Source organism: Rhea pennata, chromosome 6 (genome assembly GCF_028389875.1).
Source record: "Rhea pennata isolate bPtePen1 chromosome 6, bPtePen1.pri, whole genome shotgun sequence".
Taxonomy (NCBI): Eukaryota; Metazoa; Chordata; class Aves; order Rheiformes; family Rheidae; genus Rhea; species Rhea pennata.
In genome coordinates this window covers 20,916,630-20,939,693 of record NC_084668.1, presented here as the reverse complement: position 1 = coordinate 20,939,693, position 23,064 = coordinate 20,916,630, and the positions used below count along the sequence as shown (strand labels likewise).

At 37.7% G+C, this 23,064-nt stretch overlaps 1 protein-coding gene across 1 annotated transcript in view; it reads left to right on the top strand.

Annotated features, from left to right (window-relative positions):
• The first annotated feature begins 353 nt into the window (after positions 1-353).
• The window catches only part of LOC134141993 (sodium channel protein type 1 subunit alpha), a 68,820-nt gene continuing 46,109 nt past the window's right edge, over positions 354-23,064 (top strand). The window contains exons 1-8 of the mRNA XM_062578657.1: positions 354-620; positions 8,836-8,954; positions 11,666-11,755; positions 12,586-12,714; positions 13,426-13,517; positions 14,433-14,705; positions 22,219-22,282; positions 22,901-23,042. Coding sequence (XP_062434641.1) covers positions 354-620; positions 8,836-8,954; positions 11,666-11,755; positions 12,586-12,714; positions 13,426-13,517; positions 14,433-14,705; positions 22,219-22,282; positions 22,901-23,042 — 1,176 coding nt within the window. The remainder of the gene's footprint in view (positions 621-8,835; positions 8,955-11,665; positions 11,756-12,585; positions 12,715-13,425; positions 13,518-14,432; positions 14,706-22,218; positions 22,283-22,900; positions 23,043-23,064) is intronic.

Sequence of the window (23,064 nt, the reverse complement as noted above, 5' to 3'; positions counted from 1 at the left end):
TCTGATTGTTCTTAAGTAATATGCTTTTGCGTATTCTGTGTATAAAGAGTAGTGTATTTCTAGAGTTGAGGAATTATTGCAGTTTACATAATTAGCATAAGAAGCATCAAAGTAGTTCCTTTTGAAAGGGTCAAATCACCAGCTAACTGCTGTTTCCCTTGTCCTTTATATTTGTTTCAATAGGGCGTATTTGAATGCTCAGCAATAGCATAAACACGAACATTGTAATGTAAATGTTACACCTTTCTTAGCTGGTGGCTATAACACATTTGTTTGAATCTTCTTTTCTGCTTCCTTCTAGTATTTTCCTATGCAGAAGAATAAATGGTAATTAAAATGTGCAGGATGAAAAGATGGAGCAGTCAGTGCTTGTACCACCAGGACCAGACAGCTTCCAGTACTTCACTAGAGAGTCTCTTGCAGCAATTGAACAGCGCATTGCTGCAGAAAAAGCTAAGAACCCTAAACAAGATCGCAAAGACAACGACGATGAAAATGGACCAAAGCCAAACAGCGACTTGGAGGCCGGAAAAACACTTCCATTCATTTACGGTGACATACCTCCAGGAATGGTGTCTGAGCCCTTGGAGGACATGGACCCATATTATATCAATAAAAAAGTGAGTCTAATACAAGTCTATTAACAGCCTTGTTCATATGCTTGTTCAGCTGTGCAGATAGTCTTTTATAATTTTCATGATATATTATTTCCTTACAGTGCATAATGTAGTTTGCTACTTCAGTTTGTTAAATGACAAACATGTAGAAAATGTCATTCTAATAACGTGGAAATGGCTGGGCATTATTGAAGGGCCTAGGTGTGCAAGAAGTGTAGAAAATGCTTGATGCCAAGAATACATACATATTCTACCTTCTAAAAAGTTAGCAAATATATATTTAGCATCTTCTATTTACAAAAAGTTGATTTATCTAATTCATGGTTTTGGAACATTTACTATTGTATGACTGCCTTCGGCACACCAGTCCTCTGACTTTACAGGTGGAGTAATTTTACAATAATATAAATTTTAACATTAAATTAATTGCATTTGCAATTAATATAAAATTATGAATTACTGTTTAACTTCTTCAGTGTATGTAGCAGCATGTATATAAATAGCATGAAAATCTAGGCTCGTATCTCTCTGCTTTCTAAATCAGTAGTGAAGTGCCCACTGCCTTCAGTGGTACAGGGCAGAATCCGTAATCCTCTTTTTTTTCATTTTCATCAAAATTTAAATAATTTATATCCATTGATATAATTTAATTTATATCAAAGGAGAAACATAGTATAGAGTCTTGACAATAAGTAAATTCAAGGTTTCTAGTTGTAATAATATTACCTATAGAAACATGTTTGTGTAGATAACATTTGACATATTTTGCAAACTTCAGAAAAGTGAAGATATACTGAAACTGGTTACATGAACATACCACCCTTTCTCTAAGGTTCTTTAGATTTAAAACAGATTATGAACCAGTCCATAGAACATTTTGGTCTCAGGAATCTGCTTTGATAGCAGAGGCCTCCTGAAATTCTTAGGAAATTTTTGGAATCAATGGAGAAACACATAGTTAAGCAGAAAGTATCTTAAAGAGAATGTAATACTGATCTAAAAGTTTCTGGTGGAACTGGCCTTTAGCAGGTCTGCAGTCCTTGCAGAGCCATGTAGAGCAGAAAAGATTCACAGTTTATAGTGATAGTTTGCCTGGATGATACTTTAATTATTAGACAGTGTGATTATGGAAACTCTATAAATACTAAGAGAGGAGTTATTTTGATTTCCACAAAGTGCTTTGTTCTAAGTGTCTTTTAGCTTGCTAAATTTTATGTGATTTATGAGTCCTATTTTGACAAGAAGAGAAAAAATAATATGTGAAAGAACAGTATTTTTGTCTTTATTATTTGATGCCTCTGAAAGAGCCTTTATCTGCCATTCACAGTGTATGAAGATTTATCTTTAAATTCTAGTTCTACTTTTGCAAAGATAAAAGATGTGTTTTTATAAAAGCAGACATTGTGGAGTACTGTAATAATTTTATCTGACTGTTCATCATATAAAATCACATATAATTGCACCCCTACCTACCCATAGCCCATTATGGATTTTCATAGTCAAATAAGTCTGTCTTGTGCATCACAGTAGTGGTAACAGGGGAAGACTTGCTAGGTATGACCTACAGGTACCCTTTTCAGTCTCTAGGTATGGAAGAACATTCACAGAAATAGCTGATAGCTCAGTATAGTGCCATCAACCAGGCCCAACCAGTCAAAGACAAGATAAATTCTTTCCATTTTTCTTTCGTCCACTAGCAGGCAGCTTCCCCAGACTTTCCTAATAGAAATTCCATCATCTATTTCAATTTTACAATCAATAATTTGATTTTAAAATTTCTATTTCTTGTATTTGTTATCTAGCTGTATGTGAATTTTGGAAGGATTTTTATCTTGTTCCGCTTGTCTTCTGTGAGTAATGGTAGCAGGGAGTGCTTCTGCTGGTGCCTCTGTGGCTTCAGACCAATATGAAGACCTTTGCACAAGCTGTACCTGGATTTATCTGCAGAAACTGTATCAGTTTGGATCCCAAACTTTCAAGTGAGGTTACTTAAAAACAGTTACTTAAAGCTTTGGTCAAATGATACTAATGAACATGGTCATAGTGTTTATTCTGAAAGCCTAATAAACTGTGCAAGGTTTATTAGCAATATCTTTTTATTCCAAATTGGAGTCATGTGTAATGAACCATTATCAGCCTCAGATACAGTATCTCATCCCATTCAATGGATGTTTTTCCTATTTTTAGAGAATCATGGACCAGCAGAGCAGAGCTCCTCATAAAACATCTAAATAAGAATTTAACTAAAGGCTGTTAGACAGTTTGCCACCATCAGACAGTTATTTTTCAGATAGAGAGAGTCTTTTTCTTTTCTTAGTTCTGCAATGAGATCAAATTGTAATGATTAAATTCTCTGAGATCATGGTAACAGTAATATTAACTTTAGGGGAAAAGAAAATTTTCCATGCTTCTGAGGATAATAATTCTAATGTATATGAAGAGAAAACTGAAAGAGAAACACATGGTGATGCTGGTTCTCAGAGTATCTAGGACAGGATATAGAAATAGACCTGAGATGACAAAGAATGCAAAATATATTCATAAAAATAATTTCAGTTCTTATTGGAGCCTATTTAGCTTTTGAGTACACACAGAGGCAGCTTTTAATGATCTAAATTTCATAAGATATCTATCGAGTAATTTCTGATATCCCTTTTGTACCTCAACATCTTATATATTTAAAGTTTAATTTGCCTTCCATCCTAAGGCCCTCTGTTTTTAAATCTCTTTGTGACTGGTTTGTCACTCATAGTATGAAGAACAGAAAATTGTGTTTGCATTGATTTTTCCTTTTGTGGAAGAACACTGGCCACAGGTCTGGTGTGGAGACCCAGAAAATACCAGAAATACAGAAAGACATGAAGGATCTGGCCTGATTCTCTTTAGGTGGTACTTATATCCCTTGCAACAGAGGAAAATTTATGTAGCATGTATCTGCTGTTCAGGAACATTAATGAACACTGTTGTCCATTCCATTTATGGAAGTTTTCTTAACTGAAGAGACAAAGTACTCCCAAATTCAAAGCAGGCTTTCATACCTGTTGCTATATACTTTAAATATTTTTATCTTTTAGATATTTAAATACTGCATGATGCTGCAGACAAGCTAAACTCACACCTTTATTGCATGCATTACAGTTTCCTTCTGCATTTCCTCTCCAGTTGGTACAGACAAATCACCATGACATTGATTACGTTTCAGCTTTAATAGCTAGTTCTGTTTCCAAGTCAGGAGATACATTGCTCAAAAGTGGCCCTGAAGCTCCGATCCTGCCCTGCTGAAAGCCGAGGGCCAGAGGCCCCCCCATAAACGGCTTAGCCTTGCTGAAGCCAGCGCCTGCGCACCTTGGCTGTCTTGCACCAGGTCCTGCTCGCTCAACGGCAACATTGGGCGGGTGGCATCTGGCTAGCTGGAATGGTGATTTGGGGATCTTCCTTTGCTACTTCAGGGCTTCCTGGACAGGGCCGTGGGGAATCACAGCTGGCCCAGGCTCACTGTGGGGACCTGGCCCCGAGGAAGGTGTTTTAAGGCACTGCAGGTGCAGTCACAGCTCGCCACCACTGCCTGCTTTCTGTGCTTCCAGCACGCTGCGGCACATGCGTTTGAGAAGGTGGAAGCTTACACAGTCATCGAACTGCAACGAAATAGGGATCGTCTTAAAATCACCACCTTATCGCCACTGTTAGTGTCTCTTGAAAAATAAGTTGGCCCTTCCTATTTTTAGCTGACTATGCCTATTTGAAAATATATCCTTTCAGATCACCTCCTTTCAATGTGAAAGTAGCAAGAGTCAAATGTGTACATGTAAAATTAATAGAACTTTTCAATTACATAGCAAGATTGAACAAATTCCTTGTATTTTTGCATGTGTTGCATGTAGAAACATCATCTAGAGCATTTCACGTTTTATCTTTAAGATTTTTTTTTCAGCAATAGGTTTACACATGCCATGATTTTATATAGTTTAATATAGAATAATACAGGAAAAATAAGTATGTGCTGAGCTGATGTAAGAGCATTAATTTATGGAGAAGGTAGTCCTGAGATGAAATGATAAAAACAGGAAAACCTGCCAAAAGAAAAAAAAAAAAAAAAAAAAAAAAAAAGACAGATGTGCTAGTTTTCTGTTTTTTTAACTGTGTTTCTGTGTAAACCAATCTTCAAATATTTATCTGAAGCTGGAAAGAAAAGATAAAAATTGACAATCTCTGTTTAACAACAAAGCATCCCATTACGGCAAATTCAGATTATTGATATATACTGTATTGCAGGTAGCCTAAATGCCAGCAGCTGTAGCCTTGAGACATAATTATTTTTTGCAATAGAATACTTGTTCTTATATTCTTAGAGTTTTATCATAATGAAATACTTTTGACCTGGCATTCCATAATAGTCTTTAGAACCATGAAGTTTAGAATCCAAAGTCATTGCAATGCTCTTGGGTTTTTGGGCTAAAATTGAGTAAAAATGAGCTTAGGATTTTACCTGTTTCTTGTGTTCCACTTCTCTGTAAATGAAAATTTGTGTTCCCAGTCCAGTGATGACTGCTTGTTCATGCTCCAGCTGCCACCACAAAGGATCAAGGAGGCCCCATCACTATCTGTAGAAAAGGGATCAGCTGGACCTCCTTAAGATCCTGACCTGCAGGCCTGCATCAAATTCTAGTCTGCCTAGTTTCATACTTTTGAGGGCTGACTATTTTCTCTTGCAGCTAGCTTGCTAGCTAGAGGAGGGACAGAATAGCTGGAACTACATGGGCCTTACCTCACTTTATTCCTGCTATAGTTACAGATTTAGTATTATCCATTGCCTCCCAATGCCTTGCCTTGCTGGAGGGATGTTGAATGATATCTGGCAGAAAAGATGCTTCCTTTTGTCCTGGCATTTGAGCATATCAGTCCCAAATCTGATCAAAACCACTCTCTCCTGGGATTTAGCCATAGGAAGCAGAAATGTGGTGTAGCAGCCCTAGCCCTCAGCCTGCTAACCTTCCAGAAGCTACTTTTAAAGCTAACTTGGAAGAAGGAAAGTAGAAATAAGCTTTTAAAACTCTCTGTCCTGAGAGGTTCTTGGAGGCCATGTCTGCCTTGTTCAGCGTGGATTGATCTACTCTTTTTCTTACATCTTTTCAGAATTTCTCATTATTTGCTCTGGTAAGAATGCAGTTCCTCGATTTATATCAAATATGGCACAAGCCACAGAACTACAGTCCAGGTTACAGACTGCAAAAGCTGCAAAGCAGATACTTCTGCTTTCCTACTAATTTAATTTATATTCACATTGGAATCTTTTGGTGTGAGCAGCTTTCCTGCCTTTATAAAGTGAATAAAACACTTTATACCAAATAAAGTAGGAAAAGTATTCATAATACTTTGTATACTAATACTAACCTCCTATTTATTTAGAATTTATTTAACTTTTCTCAGTGTATGTCTACATTGCCCTGACAGCTTTGGATACAATGTTCATCCACACTGCCTAATGCATGGGATTGCATGCACGTTGAGACTAGAATGAGGTAGCAGGCATAACACAGAAGGAAGCTTGCATGGGTATTAGATGGTAGCTAAGGATGGATTTTTGAGGAAAATTCTTCCTCAAAAATGAGATATAATTTTGGTTCACATTTAAGGCTAGAAGTCAGGGGACCAACAAAGTCCTTTTGAAGGCTCCGGTCATGAACATGCTTTGAGTGAAAAATTAAAATCAAGACAGGAAATTTAAGTCTTGTTGGTTCTGCTTATGCAGGGCAGCAAAAAGTAGAACAGCTAAAATAGCAGCAGCTTCCAACTGAACCTGGAGCTGTGCCAGCAGCCTGTTATTTTCCATAAGGTATGATAGAAAAGAGATGTATGCTTAATATGCTTGTGTTCAAAGATTTAAAGAAGCATGTGGGTTGACTAAAAGTAGGTGGTGTAGTCTTGGATACAAAGTTAGTAGGGAGTGTGAATTTTAATGTGTTTTGTCAACTACCTCATAGCTACAAAAACAGAGAGGGCAAGCTTCTGGTTTCTGAGCTGCTGTGAGTTGGGGCAGCCAGGGACAGAGCTCCAAGGGGAAACTGGCCTTCCCCCTCAGAGGTGGGGAGGGAGGCTTTAAAACAGTGTACCAAAAATCATTCCTCTCCTTAGTGCCTCAGTATTTAAAAGGAAAGCTTCATTTAAGGTCAAATCATATAACGTTGCCATTTGAAGGTCATCATTTTCTGTAATCCATAACAGAAAGTTTAATTTGGAAACATTAGCTCAATTTTTATCCCACTGTTCTTAGTTTCGTACGTAGTCTCTCTGTTTCCGTGCAGACAAAGAAGGTAATAAAATACATATATTATACTTATACTGTACATCTTGAATCTGTACTCAAGACTCATTATAAGTATTATCATATTATATTATAATATAATACTCAATATCATTGAGTATTAACATCTCTTACTATTAAGAGTTTAAGTCTGGATAGGAAGGTGTTTGATAGGAAAGTGAGCAGGTGGTGACAGAGCTATGATAGAGAACGAGAGCAAGGGAACAAGGCAAAAGAGGATGTGTTGCAAAAAAATCCAGAGTGTGCAAGAAGCCAGCAAGCGATTTGAGATGGGGACAGCTTTTCCTCAGGGATTAATTCCTTCTGCCTATAGTAACTAGAAGCTGTCACAGACCAGGAGAAACCCTCACTTACCTCCCCATCTCCTTCCATGTATGCACGTCATGGGCCATACATAATAAGCTGCCCAAAGAGTTGTCTTTCTTGAACCTGCTTGTCATATTTTCTCTGTCTACCAGCCAGTCCCAGAAATAGAAGCTTGTAGCCCTGTTGCTGAGAGCTGCAGAGCAGCGCTGGGTCCCATAGGCGGCTGCACCCAACCTTGCCCACAGCTCCACCGGCGCTCTGGCATGCAGCTTGCTTTTTCACCCTGGTGACGAACACAAGAAGTGCTACCTTGAATCAGGCTTTATCGTCCTAATCCAAGAAGTGAACTGCTCTGATAAAACAAAAAAACAAATTTAAACATTTCTCTTCTTCAGATTCTTCATTACCCTTTAATGTTGTTTGAGTTCAGGCCATAATCCTTGCAGCATCTCTTCCACTGCATGCAGCTTTCTCCCAAATTATTCATCCTTACCTCTGCAGTGTATTTCATTCTTTTTTGATTGATCCTGCAGCTGAAGAGCACCTCAATGGTGCAGAGAAGCGTGACTGTCCACATTTCAATGCAGGAGTGTTAGTGTTGTGGCAGCCACAACGGCCTATGGTCTAAGCACGGCAATGTTTGGTTTGCAGGATTTGCATTTGTGCAGTCGACATTTGCCCCACTGATTTATTTGAGCAAAATAGTCAAGCTTTCAGACCCATTCATCTTCTGTTTGCTATAGAAGGATTTGCATGCTTAAAAGCCTCTTCTTTCAAGAGTATGAGAAATGTCAGTAAAAAATATTACCTCTATTCAGAAGACTTTTCAAAATTTCTATATGCTGTGAAAATTCTCTAAATTTCAGACTCTTTAGCTTTTGAATTTAAATTTAACAAGCTCTGCATGTTCTGGAAAAATTTCATGGTTTCAAACCACAATTACCGTAGTGAAGTGAGCTAGGATGTATCTCTTGTTTTCCTTGGATAAGGTGTATTCAGATGGCCACAGTCCTCGGCAATCCACCTAGTCATGGCTACATGTGTTACTGCCATTTCTCACTCTTCTTAGCTCAAAGAACAAGAAGGGGAATAAAATAAAAACTATAAAGGAATGGGTAGTCTGTAAAATCAATTTGAGTATATATTTCTCATGCTAATACATTGATAACATCCACAATAAAATGACCCTCCTCGCTATGATATTTCAAATAGGAAGAGAGAGGCTTGTTTTCTATGGAAAAAAAAATGAATAAAATTATCATTTTAGTTAATCATTTCTGCGCCTTTTGTTACAAGAAATGGATCATGTAAATGTATCATAGTAAGAATTACACTGAGATTGTTTAATGAACTGTTATTATAAGGTATTAATGTCCTATCTTTAGAATTATTATTTTCTATGTATCAGGTAAGTACTGAAGTACTGAATACAAGTTTTATATACAAAGTAAGTGTGAAGAAATATGTTTTTTCTGCATTATTATTTATATAAAAAGTTAAACTTTTGATGATCGTCAATAGGAAAAGTTTTAAAATGAGCATCTACATTGAACACACACTTACAAAATGCTTTTTCTTTCTCTTTTTCAGACCTTTATAGTATTGAATAAAGGGAAGGCAATCTTCCGATTCAGTGCCACTTCTGCCCTGTACATTTTAACTCCTTTCAATCCTCTTAGAAAAATAGCTATTAAGATTTTGGTACATTCATATCCTTTCTCAGTCGTCATTCAAAATTTTGTTCTTAAAAATTAAAAAAAAACATAACTGATTTTGTGTCATTATAAATGAAAGGTTTTTGTACCCTTTAGGTTTATTTTAATATTAAAATGTAAGGCTTAACAGTAAAATTCTATATGTAATAGAAAATTTTTATACATTATATGGATATATTTTAGCTATTCTCTACAATTTCAGTATTTCTATTGTAGAAATCTATGGAATGGATAGATTTAAGACAACAGTGTTTTGGGGATTATTTCACCTAGAACAGTTTAGCCACTTAAAAGACAAAAAGCTAGAGGATCACATTGCTTATTATTTTTAATAATTTTATGACTGTGTTACTGAAAAGATCTAGTGCCCGGATGTTTTTGGCCTCTGAAACAGGACTGGGCCTTTTGCTTTCCATGGGACAAATGTATTCCAGCATTGTGAAACTGGCAGATCTTGGAAAACCTCAGTCTGCGCATGCTCCGGATTTTCAGTGCCTGTTTACACAGTGCTCTGGCGACATGTGCTCTGCCACACAGTTACCTTGTGTCCCCCTGCAAAGAGTCAGTGCGTGGCCTTTCCCAGCACTCAAGGCTTTTCCCTGCACTTTTTCCTTCTTGCTGCTGGTGCTATTGCAACACTAGAGACAGCAGCTGGTAACAGCACAAATTCCTCTCTTGTGCTCTGTCATTTCACTGCCTGGGATTGTCCCTTTTATTTTCTCTTGTAGCCTGCCTGACTTGAACTAAGGCATGGAGCAGAGGGGGTAATGCAGGAGCGATGAGAGGTGACCAGGGCTTTGCAGGAGCACTGCAACGTGGCCAGGGCTTTGCAGGAGTGATGGAAGATGGCCAGGGCTTTGCAGGAGCACTGCAGTGTGGCCAGGGCTTTGCAGGAGTGCTGGGAGGTGGCCACAGATGGCCGGGAGCGGGAAGGGACAGGAATAGGTGTGGGGAGCAGAGAAGAGGGCACAGTGGCTGTAGCTGAGGAGCACAGGGTGCATTAGAAAGGAGCAGGGAGATGCCCACTGTGTGTGCTGGTGGACAAGCACGGCACAGCCCTCAAGCAATGGATTCCGCAGCACAGAACAGCAGTTTTCAGTGCCCAGAGTTTGTGTGACTGTGCACGATTGTCAAAATGAGCTAAGTCACTTAACAAGAGATATGGCAATATTCACTGCTTGTTCAGGAATTTAACCAAAGATCACTCACATATCTATGGGAATCAGGCAGCTAAATCCTTCCCTGTGATTCGAATGCGTACTTGAAAATGTCTGTGATTTGTTCAGCAGCTCTAAATGGCTTTTGCCATTCTTTTCCACAATGTTTAGACTGAGGTGTTACTTCTATTCTTCTTTCATCTCAACTGAGGTTACATTTTTTTGTCCAGAGCATAAAAATATACTCAACCCACAAAATATTACCAATTTATTTTTAAAAATAAAATTATATACTCTGATACAAGTTTGTCTGTAAACTGCTTTCTTTAATTTAAGCTGGCTTCTGTGCTAGCTATTTTGATGCAATTGTTTTTAAGGAGCACATCATTTAGAAGGCTAGAGAAAAAAAATAGAGATTTCACCTTTTGGTACAGAAGTATAGTATTTCTTATTTTTTTGCTGCCATCATGTGGTCATTTTGAGTCACTTCTTAGTCCAGTTTTGTTACTTGTGTCATTCTGATTGTTTGGACAATCAGTATTATTTTAGTACCAAGAAAAGGGAAGAACCTACTGTTCATAGTGTCAGAGATCCTGTAAGCCAAGCTGATATCAGTGTAATGAAACCACAGCAGATTGCCTGAACTCCTTATCACAAGTCACTTTGAGCTATCAGTCTCAGTTCGATAGTCCAAGAATAATTGTTCCTTGCTGGAACTCTTAAAAAAAAATAATAGAGAAAAGAAAAAAAAAAAAAAAAGGAAGAAGAAGAAGAATTTTCAGTCTAATCCTCAGCACTTTTTCATGCTTTTCAAGCAGTTGACCACAAAATAGTACTGACCATTTTGAAATGATAGCACTGGTAGAATAAGACATGCTTCTTTTCCTGTTAGCATCTGCTATGTGTCCAAATACAATACAGTACAGTACAAAACCCCTCAGTATTCTCTGGTTTGATCTCATGCAGCTGGTGAACATAGTTAAGTCTCTCCAACTAGCTGACCTTTGGGTAAATACTAGTAGCTGGGAAGGATCAGTTTGGTTAGAGCAGTGCTAATCTTGAATGACAGAAAGAGCAAACAGAAGAATTGCCAGAAGTTATTCTAGTTTTTAACACAGAGTAAGAAACTAGAGTACGTTCACATCCCCTTGTCAAAGTAGGCCCATTTTTTTCACTTATTTGCCATCCTGTAAGTCTTGTGTTTTCTTCTACTTATTCAGTCAGGTTAGGTAATTTGGTAAAACAATACCTTTCTGCAAGTTGCCTCATTTTGGACTGTTATTCAGCTAGCATCACCTACCAGGCATGTGAGACTTTGTTTGGTCGTCTTTCAGCACCAGCTGAAAGCAAAAACCCAAAACATCAACAAATAAAGACTAATATTAAAGTTCAGTGTACTAAAGTGAAAATTACCAGATTAATCAAAATGTATGTGCAGTGGAAAGTCAAAAAGGTTTATGTAAGTGGTAAGATTTTCTTGTACTTAAGATGCATGACTGGTGTGATAGTGTGAAATTTACTATTTTATTTTCCTTAATTGTAATTTACGTTATTCAGCATGCTTATCATGTGCACTATTTTGACCAACTGTGTATTTATGACCATGAGCAACCCTCCAGACTGGACAAAGAATGTGGAGTAAGTTGCATGTTTTATTTGAAGAAATTCCTATCTCTGCCTCTGTCCCTCTAGGAGGCAGGATGCTAGTGATTGCAGTAACATGTGCTGGCAGGAACTACCAGGAGACCCTGTTTCCTCTCTAGACTGCATAGAAATACTGAATAATTATTTAGATCTCCTTGTAGTAAAACAGTTGGGTTGAAAAGACACAATGATTGTTTACAGGCAGTATTCTGCTTCGATTCCATTCGAAGTTTTCTCTCATAGTCGCGCATTACCAGTTCGTATGCTCTTACGCCTGCTTCACAGCGCTGCATTAATAACAGCCTGGCGGCCGTCCACTTGTAGGTGCCAGTTAAGGAGGACATAGAAGCACAAGTGTTCCTAGTATGGACACAGGTGCACATTTGTATTCTTGCTTTGCTAGAGTGAATGCTACATGTTTCAGATGTTAGTGATTCAGACAGTATCCAATAACTTATTCCTACAACATTCTTGGATAACAGGAATGGATCTAGTGTTGTTTACTTTTAGCCTGAATGTCACCAATAAATTTTTAATATACGTCATATATTTGATTGCTTTATTTCTTTTGATTTATGCAAAGACCACTTTAGCATATGTACAATTAATGCATGTAAATCTACAAATATCTGTGATGAATATAATGAATTTTAGAAGAAATTGCTTATTGACTGCTTAATAAGAATTGCTTATTGAAATTGCTGTATTTCCTTTCCGGTTCTGAAATAAAAGAAGTCCTCCATTTTATTGTAAGATTTCTAGCAAAATAGAAATGTAAAATGTAGCTACTTATTTCCTCCATTAAATTTTCTGGTATTTTCCAGGTATACATTCACTGGAATATACACGTTTGAGTCGCTTATAAAAATCATTGCAAGAGGCTTCTGCTTAGAAGATTTTACTTTTCTGCGAGATCCATGGAACTGGCTTGATTTCACTGTCATTACCTTTGCGTAAGTTTTTGCTTTTTGCTTTTTCTTGGAAAGTGAAGGGTATAAAGGGCATGAAATTAGTATCAATAAACATCAGTTTTATTAAAAGGAAATTGTTCTATGGATTTACTGGTCTAAAACAATTTTCATGTTCACATTCTAAATGCATATTTTGATGTAAACAAAAGTACTGCAGAAGCCATTAGTACAGTTAGTAGTAGAGAGGCTAATTTCATGTCCTGAATTTTTTTCTCTGAGCAGAAAAGGAGCATCCCTTTGACTTCCTGCTACAAACTTACCAATCTAGTCTAGATAAATTTTAGGCTTTCAAAGTTAAATCACTGTGATTCACTTCAGTGAGATTTAATTTAACTGAAGGCCCTGAAAGCATATTAATGCAAGGCAAACTGCAGTGAAAGGTAAACCTCTGACTGTTGCTATTTAATTTTTTGCTAAACTCGCCAAAGCGGTCTTGATGAAAGACCCAAGTAAGTAGCATAAACTTTGCCTAAATTCTGAATAACTGTGATTTAATCCTACAGGTATGTAACAGAATTTGTAAACCTAGGCAATGTTTCAGCTCTTCGAACTTTCAGAGTATTGAGAGCTTTGAAAACTATTTCTGTAATCCCAGGTAAGAAGTAGTTGGTGTAAGGTGTTAGGCCCCTTGTACCTCCCAACTGTTCCTTTTTATCCTGTCATTGTGTTTGTGTGTGAACTCCCCTATTACAGATATGTGACAGAGTTTGTGGACCTGGGCAATGTCTCAGCGTTGAGAACATTCAGAGTTCTCCGAGCTTTGAAAACAATATCAGTCATTCCAGGTGAGAGCTAGGTTAAACACTGAGGCTGACTTTAGTTCACCAAAACTGAATGCACTTTTTTTTAAACATAAGCCTAATTTATTTCCACAAAAAAGCAGGAATCAGAAGATATTAGAATTCACCAAAATCTCCGATTCGCTGCTTTTTAACATGAGCTCTTTCCTTTTGAAATCAGCCTTTGAGTTTAACAGATTCTTGCATGAGACATTGCAGCACAGCGTGTGTGGTTTGCATCTTACGATGTCAAGCTTTCTTCTCCACATTCAACGAAAATCAGTAATCCTGAAGTTTTCTTACCCATGTGAATTTTACCTACATGATGTTACGTGTTTTTTGTTGTGAATATTTGTAACTAAAAAATAAAAATGTTTGAAATGTTGACTTAGTAATGACGATAAAGGAATAAGATAATAAAGAGTAGCATGGGCATTGCATGGGGGATTTATTATCTTAAAATTCTACGATTTTCCAAACCATCTCCAGTTTTATAGCATTAAATTTTAATCCTATTTATTGTTCAGTGGGCTCTTTACTACTGTTTTCTCAATCTAGTATGTTATAAAACTGATAGTAGCAAAGGTTTGGGGCAAGAGGTAATGGCAAATAAAAGGAAGGAAGACTTTTATGTGAGATTCATGTTCAGCATGAATAATGAAGTCACTTGTTTTAGCGTTAAAACAAGTGTTTTGAAATATATGCAACTCATTCCATTCACAGTTTCAAATGAACATAAACTTCTGCTGTTTATTCATTTTCACAAGTGAAAAAGTTCTTCACAGAAATGTTATTTCACAGACATTATGATCATGTATTTGGGCTTCTGCATGAAATATATAACTGTACTGGGAGACATTGTCATTTTTATGCTTTAAAAATGTTTTGAGCATCAGAATAAAAATTCCTTTACTTTTGCAGGCTTGAAGACTATCGTGGGAGCCCTAATTCAGTCTGTGAAGAAGCTCTCAGATGTCATGATCCTGACTGTGTTTTGTCTGAGTGTATTTGCACTAATAGGGCTGCAGCTGTTCATGGGCAACTTGAGGAATAAATGCCTGCAGTGGCCTCCAGAAAATTTTACTTTGGAAACAAATATTACTTCCCAGTTCAACACCACGATAGGGGAAAATGGTACATTGGTTAATTCAACAGTGACTCCATTTGACTGGAAGGGGTACATTGAGGATGAAAGTAAGTATTATTAACATAATTCGTACTGAAATGCTAACCCAGTAGCTAACCCAGTTCTTAGAAAGAAGGTGAGGAAGAGGGGATATGTTTGGCTGAGAAGGAGCAGGAAAAGTGTTTTTTCTTTCTCATAGACCTGCTTCAGGAGCCTGTATGACAGAGGAAGGAACAAGGAGTGCAGTCGCTCTAGATGATACAGCACTTTTTCTCAGCTCCCTGTGCTAGATCCATAACTACATGACGATACAGACTGGTCGAAATTTAAACATTATCCATTCCCATACTCTAAAACAAGATCAGCAATAGTCATTTCTGACAGATATCCACCCAAAATGTGGTTAAAGACTTCCAGGGATGGAGTCTTCTTTATTTTCAACTTCTACCATTCTTGTGCTTTACTAGCCTTATTGTTAGAAACTTTTTTAAGGTCTAACATAAATCTTCCCCCTGCAATTTAAACTCAATGTTCTTATCATATTCTCAACAGGCATGAAAAATAAATTATTCCCTACCTTTAAACAGTGTCTCTGAGGTAAAATGTAAAATGTAAATGTAAAAATGTAAAATGTAAATTGTAAAATGTAGTCATTTCCTCCAATTCACTTGCCATCCTTATCAGATAAGTATAATTCACAAATTTAATAAGCATAATTCCTCTTTCATTATCTAGAGTAGTTCAATTCTTTTCCCAGACTGGTCCCAGAAAAATCTCTTCAGAAGCCTTCTTGACACATCTTTCCATTTTGATTGGAACCAGTGTTTGATTGGAACCAGTGTTTGATTTTCTACTGAGTTTTGGCGAAACAGTAGTCTAACAAACTGGAGATAGATAAACAAATACATTTCAGTGCAGCTAAATGAGAGTTTACAAACCTAAGCTCCCTGTCCTGAAAAGCAGTGCTGCACAAAGCACACTGGGACAGGTTCACATGCACAAAGATTTCTTAGTGGGGTTACATCATCCCTAACAGTAAAAGCTATGCTTAGAGAAAAATAAAAAGAAAAGAGGGGGGAGAGAGAGAGAGAGAGAGAAAGAGAGAGAGAAAGAGGAAGGGAAAGGGAAAGAGAAAACTAGGTAAAGTGGCCAGCTGCAAAGAGAAGTGTTGAAGTCCCCTGGTGGACTGCCCTCTGCTGGGTTCTCACTTTTCCAGTGAAGTAGGTGGTTCCCTCATAATACTTCTCCCATATTAAGTATATGTTTTCATCACAATTTGCTCAAACTCCCTGCTAGTTGTTCCTTCTTATAATGCTGATAGCGTTAATGGGAATTTGCTTGGATGGAGGCTGGTGCAGCATGGTTAATTGTTCAGCTTTGTGCATGCATATATTGGCTTTCCTATATAAACGAAATGCTACAGCCAAGGAGCAGGAGCAGTGGGGGAAAGAAGGGATGCTTCTCATGCCAGCAGCAACCTCAGACACAAGGCCAGGAGAATAACAGCACTGGAAAAACAGCAGGCAAACAAAGGCAAAATAGTGCCTCAGAGGCTCTGGAAAACGCTGCCACAGCCGCGTAGGTGAAGGGTTACAGAGCTGCAGCTGAGAGGCAGCATATAAAATTGCAATTAGAAGGCCCTTAGCAAGATAAAGGCTGAGGCCCCTAAGGCACTGTGCAAGAGCCATGACTCTGGAAAATTAAGGCCAAAAATCTGCAGCCAAAAAGCTAAATAGTATCCTGTTCACATAAATAATTTATTGAATAGGAAGGCAGTATTACCTCTGTATTTAGCACTTGCTACCGGAATACTATGTAGAGTTCAATTTAGGTAGAATGTTGAAAAATTGGACAATGTTCAGAAAGAGAAGAATGATTAAAGGACTGGAAAACATGCGTTATACCAAGATAGACCAGGAGCTCAACCTACTTAGCGTATCAAAGAGAAGATTTAAGGGGTGATTTGATCACAGTTGAGAAGAACCTCATGGGAAACAGAAAATTCATCACAGATATCTCTTTGATCTAGCAGGAAAAGATATAAAAGGTTCAATATCTGGAAGTCAAAGCTAAACATATTTGAAGTAGAAGGAAAACAGTTTCTAACTGTGATTGCAATTAAGGAGCTGATCAATGACTATGATGGATTTCCATTGGAATTTCTTAAATTGAGATGCAATCTTTTTAAGAAACACTCTTCATTTAAACATGTGTATGTTCAGGAAGATCTTGTGCTGCAGCATATAACAAAATCTAAGCAAAGTCTCCTACTAATGACCTAGTCTTCAAGGTCAAATATTTTCTAGCTTTATAACAAACAATCTGTAAACTCAACCTCCAATTTCATTTGGCTTATAGAAGTCCTAAAGCCCCTTGAAAAAATGAAGTTGAATTAGGCAGAGAAAATACTTTACTGGACTGGCTACTTCAGCCTTTGGTATATTTACACAGGAGTTCCTATGTATTATGAAATTTATCATGAAATGATGAGGCATATTATGAAGTTAATAGTCTTGTTCTTGCTTACAGGCAGTTGCACAGAGAAAAATGATCTCACAGCTTACTCTTTTTGTGGTGGGCAGACAGGATACAGCAATGGGGATGAGTTGCAATTAGTTCTTAAATCAGTTGTCTGACAGGGCAATAAGAAAGGATTTATCTGGAGCTCACAGCAGTGCAATGGCAATGTAGGAATTATAAAAGTTTTGAGGACAACAGTTCTGTATACTATGCAAAAAAAGGCATGTAAGCTCTGATTTTTTATCTGAACTCATTTTTGGAAATACCATTTAGAAAGACTTTATTTAAGCTTGCTGACGTTGGTGAGTCAGATGCTTTCTTCCTTTTCCCACTTTCTTTTGTGATATCAAGTCTGATAAATTTAATACTAGATTAGTTTGGGTTTACTCATTAAGCTTGTCATAAACAAATTTTTCTGGGAAATAGATCTTGCACTATCTTTCAGCTAATAATTGCTATTTCTCAGTTAGTACTATATATTTAATGGTGTGCTCTGGAACATTGCAGGGAGATTGAAATTCATCATTGCTCGTTAGGGAGTCAGTCCAGTGATGGCCACATTATCTACTTTTCTGATGTTCTGTGCAGCTGAAGTCCATGAAATCCAATTTTTTTGGTTTAGCAGAATTTTTCAGGATGTCCCTGTGCCATCTCTGTTCTTTTTTTCCATGAAATATCTATTGAAATATCTATTTTCTCCTTGCCTCTGCATTTTATTAACTTTGTAATAGCCTTGTAATATAATATTATTATAAACTATAGAAAAAATTATATAACTGTAATGTATAATATTATGATATAATATTTATAATATAAAAAACAAAATAGATCCTCATCTTAAACCTATTGCCAAGGAGTCTGCTCAGGAACAGAGGATAACAGCCTAAGAGATATGAACGTGCTTATCAAGTAGTGCTCTGGATCTTTTAAAGACCAAGGCTGGTAGAGAAACTAAGTTTCTCTACCAAGTCTAAGTTACTTAAAAGGAGCAGAAAGAAGCTACAGTGGACACAGAGGCCTCCTGTGCCCAGAACTGCGTAAGGTGAGGAGCCACCACCACAAGTCTTGGGGCCAGAGGCCACAGGCCAGGTGCTCTCTCTAATGTCCCTGCACAGTAGTGGTTGCAGACACGGAAGGATTTGGTACTGCTGACAGCAAGATACATGACTTTGTCACTGGCTCAGTGTTGCAAATGCTCCTTCTCATGATCCTGTGCCAGATCTTGCAGGAACTGCAAAGTTCCTGCTTTTCCTTGTGCTAGGTTTTGCAAAACCTTGATCTTTCTGCTGTCACAGCAGTCTTCTCTCTCCTAGACACTGGGTTCCTTCTAAAGTTCTAGTGACTATTTACGTAGGAAGCAAACACTCATTTCTAGTCTTTGCCCTAAATTTTGCGAAACAAATTTAGTATCTATTTAGGTAAAAGTGCTGCCATATTGTTTTCTTTCCTATTTCACAATCCAATAAAGGGAAGTCAAACCTATACCTTTGAGGTAGTGAGGGGCTTTCCACAGTACTTTGGCAAAATGCCATTCTGAATTTTGCATCTAGTTAGGGGCACATGCTTATACCATTCACCTTGTTTAGTTATAAAAATTTTCCTGTCATGGTAATATTTTGAGCATTTGTTATCTGCCGTCCTGCATAACGTGGCTGTATTATGGCACTCAAGTAAAGTCTGGATGGCCATTTCCTGTGGATCTGGCAAGAACAGACTGCTTTTAGGGCGCATCTTGTCTGAACTACAAAACTTTAGTAAAAAAAACTGTTCTGAAGATTGAGTTTAGCCAATGCCGTACTGAGCATGGCTGACTGTTCCAGGTAAGCGTGTAACTGGATCTGGGTTCCTCCCAGCCCACTGTTATGTTCCAGCATGTTTTAATTGGGATGGGCTGACATAGTACAGAGTAAGATTTGCTTTATATGGTCAGTTGTGGTCAGCACCATGTCAGCTAACTTTACTATTTGCAGCTCCCCTTTCAGCACATTGCTACTCTGTAACAGGTGCCAGCCCCGAAAGACGGCAGCAGTGCAAAGGGCTGTGCGCTCTGCACAGTACGGAAGATTGTGTGCTGTTTCAGGACACAGATGTTTCATTAGATCCCAAAATTCAGTCCTGCCCAGAGTGTCAGAACAAGAGCTACGTATGGCTTCAAGCCTACCCTCTCTGAATGGTGGGTTTCACTCACAAAACTGACAGAAAAGAGCTGCAGCTAGCTGAGATGTTGTGTCCCTGCTGCAAAAAGTCAGTCTGCTGGGACCAATGACTTGTGACATCTCTTTAGCCTCCAGATTTGTTACCTTCCATAATAACAGTGCCCCAGCAGCAAAGTGGGTACCAACAGTCATGTTTAGCTGAATGGTGCTAGTAGCATCTCAGATGGGCTCCTGGGGAAGCTTAATAGGCTGGTTCAGTGGAGCAGAATTCCAGCGAGGGTTACTAAATCTGTAGGATTGCCTTAAGAAGCAAAAAAGGGAACGTCTGAACTCGGAAATGCCTGTGCTTCAAAACTGCAGGAGGCTGAGAGGGCACTCAGGAAAGTGCCAGGGTGCCCCTGCTCTGTCATTTGCATCTTCCAGAAGCATCACTTTTGGTCTCTGACAGAAATGAGACATGGAGCTATGTGACCTGACCCTGCATAAACAGTGTCCCTATGTCTGTGATTAAACAGGAGCCCTTTACTACACTGAGAATCTACTTCTGTGGTCACTCTTTCAAAATCAGGAGCCCAGCATCCATAGGAGTCTGATTTGAGGGGAAGAAATAAAAGCACTTTTCAAGGGTAGAGTCAAAGTAAATCTTAAGACCCACAACTTTTTACTTACAATCACTTTTTATTTTTATAAGAAAAGACATGGCAATGTCACTGCTGTTTAAACTATCTGAGCTGTCCTTTAAATACAAGATTACTATAGAGATTATCAGATGGTTAGCTATGGGACAATTAGGTGGAATTTACCTAAGTTTTGTCTCCAGAAATGATCAATGATTTCATAATTTCTGGAGGGATGTGAGCCTCACTTCAGAAGTGGAAAGCTATACAAGAAGGACCAGGGAATATTAATCACCCTTTTCTACTGTGTGAGAAAATATGGTGCAACCTTGTTGCACTTTTAGCTAGAGTGACTCTCTTCCCTACTCACGTTGAAAGTTTTATGTGAATAAGAGGTAGTGCATGCTGGCAGAAACGTGTTAGGATACGGACTGTACTGCTTTGCAAATAGGTGAGATCCTGCCAGTCAGTTGTGAGCCGTACCTTGGCCTGGGCAGCGCAGTGAGGACAAAGCAATAATTCTAAGCACTTAATATTTTAAAATATTTGTAAAACACTGAAACTGTTTGTGCATGTTAAATGTCACCTTGGAAGAGTAATATTAAAAATTCTATGATGATAGTTTATGCTAAACAATATTTCATTTTCAGGATGCTCATTTAGCTAGGATGGCATTATATACAATCTATGAAATAAATCAATTTTAAGTCTTTTTTAGATAGAGAAGACATATCTAGGATTAATTCATCCTTCCTCTTATGTCAAATAGCTTCAGCTTTGGGAAGTGAAAATCAACTCATTCTTTCAAAGTTCCTGAACATTTTACCACATTGCTGAAAATTTACCAATGCTGCATACCTTCAACTTCTGTTAATTAAGAAATAGTGCCTTAAATAGGCACCTGATGTTGAATTACTGAGTTTTTTATCCATATTACTTATAGCACAAATTACATTTATCCAACCTAGGAGAGGACGGAAGCTGCTTAACATCTTATAGTATCAGCTTCTAGATTAACTGCAGCAATGTGTTAAGACTATCATTTTTATACATTTATTCATTTTTAGCATCGCTGATCCCTTTTACAGTTTTTCTGTCTCTTTAGATTATTCCTATTTTAATTTTAAACATCTTTCAAGCCTCTTCTCTCTGTGTCTTTCTTTGGGGTGCACATGAAATGTGTGTGCTCAGAGCCAAGATTTTGTCGTGAGTATTTCTGAGCTTTCAGTTATTAAATAAACCATGTCTACAAAAGACAGTGTGACCAACAGTTACTCCAGGCGCTTCATATGACGCATGATCTGATGTGAAGATAGAATATAGCATAATTTAGTATAGTTCATTGTGTTAGTCATTTGAGAAATATTTAATTCCTTCACTACATCTTGTGGGTTTTTTCATTAATTTTTTCATTCAATTCCTTTATTGACGTCCGACCATCTAGGCTTCACAGAAGATTCCTAAAAGATTCCCTCGGTTTCTGTGTGTATCACATGGGGAGAAATCATTTCACTGAAATGTTGTATGTGCAAATGCTTTAAGAAACGTGAGGAAATCTGTGTCAGGATATTTCCTATGGACAAGTCAAAGACACTGGAATCTGACATCTGTCCTTTAACCTTCCCTAAAAGCTGAGTTAGGAGTCATGGAGCTCTCCTTCAGTTGCAGGAACTTCAAGAACTGTTAAAGTATTTCTACTTATCTTACTTTACCTACATTGCAGAACTTGATACTTCATCTACCGCTACATCGTTCTTATTGAAGGCATTTAGATCTTGCATATTTACTTGAGAACCAGCTGACACTTAGGCCTAAATGTTACTTGGCATGCTGGTTTTTGCAGCCAGTTAGGTACACTGCAGGGCCAGAAGTCTAACTAAACCCTTACGGGGTGCCTAATGTCCTCCTGGTGTGCCTCCGTCCCAACACAGCGGATACCTGCAGCAGTACTGAAGTAAGTAACAGCAAAATAAAATTGCACAGAACATGATTTAGTTCAGTGATTAGTCTAAAAGGAAAATGGTGCACTTCGTCTAGATCCAGCAATATTTGAGAGGGGTTTTAGTACATTTTTGCCATATAAACAGTGAAAGTTACAGAGAGCAATTATTGCAATTCCTATTGTCATTTATTCTGACGTTTTGGTCTTGCTGAAAAATAATACTGCCTGTTTAAAATTGCATCATGAAATCGCCTTAATACTTTTAGGTCAGCGCTAGTTATTTCACAGAGCTTTAGCAAAAATAGAACTGTAATATTCAAAGTTTTGTTTATTCTTTTCTAAACAGGTCATTTTTATTTTCTGGAAGGGCAAAATGATGCTCTGCTCTGTGGAAACAGTTCTGATGCTGGGTAAGAACAAATTTCACTGTGTTATTGCACAATGTAGAAATTAGAGTCACCATCTTAAGACATACAGTTTGACTTTTTAAATATTTTGAGTGACTGATCACGTTCGTGTTACTAGGATTTTTCACTGGACTGTGGCTTTGAGTTCCTGGTCAGTGGAGTGGTCATATAAACGTAGTCTTTGTGTGGCCAACTCAGGAATTTAGTGTTAGTGTAGCTCCTGCCTGGATGAGAAGTAAGAGAAACAGCAGTTGGAAAACACATTATTTTGCAGTTCCAGCCACTTATATGAATATTAACAGATTCGGGAACAAACAGGTAGAAAACACAGAACTTGACATAAATTAGAACATAAATAATTAAATAAATTACTGGAACATTATATTTTAGAAGCTGAGAAAAAACTTGATGCTAATTATTTTATGTGCCCTTCCTGCATAATTTTGGGATGTTCTTTAGAATAATTTTCTACGAAACATCACAATTATTATTATTTACAGTCTGATTAGTTAACTAAAGAAAAATCCACTTTTTAATCCTAATCTTCTCCTAGACCTTCCAGAAGATAATATTAAAATAACTATATAAGGATATAAGGTAACAATCAATTTATTTTTGTAGGCAGTGCCCAGAAGGATACACATGTGTGAAAGCTGGTAGAAACCCCAATTATGGCTACACAAGTTTTGACACCTTCAGCTGGGCTTTCCTGTCACTGTTTCGCTTGATGACTCAAGACTTCTGGGAAAACCTTTATCAATTGGTGAGAAATTTTTATGGCAAGT